The 2,190-nt window shown below is 29.9% G+C and overlaps 1 protein-coding gene across 1 annotated transcript in view; it reads left to right on the top strand.

The window, feature by feature from the left end:
* The window catches only part of slc15a1a (solute carrier family 15 member 1a), a 10,660-nt gene that overhangs the window by 1,291 nt on the left and 7,179 nt on the right, over nucleotides 1-2,190 (top strand). Inside the window, exons 3-5 of the mRNA XM_024286289.2 lie at nucleotides 539-626; nucleotides 1,787-1,928; nucleotides 2,034-2,153. Of these exons, the coding sequence (XP_024142057.1) occupies nucleotides 539-626; nucleotides 1,787-1,928; nucleotides 2,034-2,153 (350 nt within the window). The remainder of the gene's footprint in view (nucleotides 1-538; nucleotides 627-1,786; nucleotides 1,929-2,033; nucleotides 2,154-2,190) is intronic.

Here is a 2,190-nt window from a genome sequence, read left to right as displayed (position 1 = left end):
AGTAAATGAAACAGATGAACTTGTTCTATTGTTTTGTGAAACAAGCAAAAAAATATATGTTATTTGTCATTTATTGAAAAAAATATTCAGGAAAACAAACTTGGATTTCAGAAAAAAAGGAAATCAGTTCATAATCCTGAGACTAGAGTTTTGATAAAAATAAATAAATAAAGATGTGGCCACTTGCAGGATCTTTCTGAAAAAGGATGTGTGTAAAATGTGTTTTACGGCTTCGTTTATATATTTTTTGTAATAATTAATTGTGGTAGTGTTATTTTTGTTTCAGTTTTTTTTTATTATTAAAAGAAAATCCTTTCAATCAGAGAATAGGACTAAGAAACTAACAGTTAAACCTAGCAAAAAAAATTCATTATTTGGACATAAAAGTATTATTAACACAGTTCCTTCTGTAATTTATTTTCAACTTTATATTTGAGCCAATATAAAAATAAACCCTCTTCTCTGTATCTTTATAATGAACTCATCAAATGTGAAGTTTTGAACCAGTATCCTACTTCTTTTGTTTTGTTTTTACCAGAGCAAAGTGGTGTGTGGTTACCCCATCAGCATTTTCTTCATAGTTGTGAATGAGTTCTGTGAGAGGTTCTCCTACTATGGAATGCGAGGTGAGACACTTCAGTTTCACAAATATAAAAAACATCTGCTGGGAATCAATAAACTGGTTATTTTATTTTTTTATTTTTTTATGTTTTGTCACAATTTTTTTATAATTTTTTCCAAAAAATCAAATCAAACTCTGGCTGACCCAAGATCTTCTTTTTAAATAAAACAAGTGATTTTCTTTAATATTGAAAATATATATATTTTTTTAAATAAACTAATCAAAATCATTTTATTAATAAAAATTTTTGTAAGATTTATTTTTCAAAGGAAGTTATACTAGATAACGTTCATAAGTAAACATTTTTCTTCATATCTGAGATATATCAATTCAATTATGAATAAAAAATAAAAGTGATATTTTACTCGTCATCTAATTCTTAGGAAAGGAAGTTTTAAATTCAAGTGAAATGTTTCGATTACAATCAATAAACTATTTATTTTTTTTACTTTGTCTAAAATATGTAGCATTGAATGCTGGATTATTGCAATTATGCGATCTGATAATTATCAAAGGTTATTACATATTGTGTGAATCATTAATGTTTCCTAAAAATATGTGAGAATTCTTTCAGAAAATAATCAATAAACACTGTTTGTTACTTGAAAATTTCATTTTCAATGTGATTATTTTTCTGCATTCGTAAGAAATAGTATTTTGATGATAATCAATGAGTATTACATACATGTTACATAATGTGTGATTGATGTTACTACTAAAATCCTGAAAGAATGTTTTATGAGATTAATCAATAATCAACAAGCACTTCACTTTGCTACTTGGGAAAAAAAACTTGCATTTGATCTGATCAGAACCAGATTAAGTAGGGATGGGATTATATTAATTCAATTCTTCCCACTCCCCTTCAAGCAATCAATCAAACTCTACTTGACTTTAATTAATAATTATGATACTTAATTAATTAAATGTGATATATGTGTGTTTTATTTTGTTAGTTCTCTATTTTCTAATCAATGCATTTCATTGTTTCTGTAATGAATTTGAAATATTTGTTTGTCTTGTCCTGTATTTTTCACAATCTATGCTTGAAATAAACCAAATCAATCAATAAATGTACTTTCTTTTACCTTTAAGCAAATAAGTGCATTTTAGATTGAGTCTGTCTGCTTTGTTATGGCTGATGTTTTTGCTGCTTCTCCACAGCTGTACTGGTGCTGTACTTTAAGTACTTCTTGCAGTGGGACGATGACCTGGCCACATCCATATACCACACATTTGTGGCCCTCTGCTACCTCACGCCCATCCTGGGGGCCATCGTGGCTGATTCCTGGCTTGGAAAATTCAAGTCAGTTGTTGGAAGATTCACACATTTTAACATTAATTTTCTTGTTTTTGTTGTGCAGAAAACTTGCAATTACTTTCGCCTAAAGTTGATGTTTTTGTTTCCCAGGACTATCATCTATCTGTCCGTCGTCTATGCCATTGGCCAAGTGGCGCTGGCAGTCAGTGCGATCCATGATATCACTGATTCAGACAGAGATGGGACGCCAAACAACATGACCTTTCATGTGTGAGTTTACCGTATATCTTCCAATAGTAGCCCCGGC

Source organism: Oryzias melastigma, linkage group LG21 (genome assembly GCF_002922805.2).
Source record: "Oryzias melastigma strain HK-1 linkage group LG21, ASM292280v2, whole genome shotgun sequence".
Classification (NCBI taxonomy): Eukaryota; Metazoa; Chordata; class Actinopteri; order Beloniformes; family Adrianichthyidae; genus Oryzias; species Oryzias melastigma.
The sequence above is the reverse complement of the archived record's forward strand: the minus strand, read 5'-3'. Positions and strand labels throughout refer to the sequence as shown.